Below are 342 nucleotides of genomic sequence, written 5' to 3'. Positions count from 1 at the left end.
AACGGCAGGTGAGGCCAGGCCGGATGCAGCGAGGCGGTGGGTGCTGGGGGCAGAAGCGAACCCGGGGAGCCCTGGGCCGTAGTTCATCGTTTCGGGTCAGTCACCAGCGCTTAGTGGTGTTTGTGTTTCTTGCAGATCTCCCCGACACCCCTGTCGACCTAGTGATCAACTGCCTGGATTGTCACGAAAATGCCTTCCTGAGAGATCAGCCGTGGTACAAAGCAGTTGTGGACTGGGCCAACCAGAACCGGGCGCCCGTCCTCAGCATAGACCCCCCGATGAACGAAATGGAACAGGGCATCGACGCCAAGTGGTCGCTGGCCTTGGGGCTGCCCCTGCCCC

The 342-nt window shown here is 61.7% G+C and overlaps 1 protein-coding gene across 1 annotated transcript in view; it reads left to right on the top strand.

Moving 5' to 3' along the window:
- EDC3 (enhancer of mRNA decapping 3) overlaps positions 1 to 338 on the top strand; it is a gene marked incomplete at its 3' end in the record, with an annotated part of 13,530 nt that extends 13,192 nt beyond the window's left edge. Inside the window, exon 6 of the mRNA XM_010132220.1 lies at positions 136 to 338. Coding sequence (XP_010130522.1) covers positions 136 to 338 — 203 coding nt within the window. The remainder of the gene's footprint in view (positions 1 to 135) is intronic.
- Positions 339 to 342: the final 4 nt, after the last annotated feature.

Source organism: Buceros rhinoceros, unplaced genomic scaffold (genome assembly GCF_000710305.1).
Source record: "Buceros rhinoceros silvestris isolate BGI_N320 unplaced genomic scaffold, ASM71030v1 scaffold8400, whole genome shotgun sequence".
NCBI classification, from domain to species: Eukaryota; Metazoa; Chordata; class Aves; order Bucerotiformes; family Bucerotidae; genus Buceros; species Buceros rhinoceros.
The sequence above is the reverse complement of the archived record's forward strand: the minus strand, read 5'-3'. Positions and strand labels throughout refer to the sequence as shown.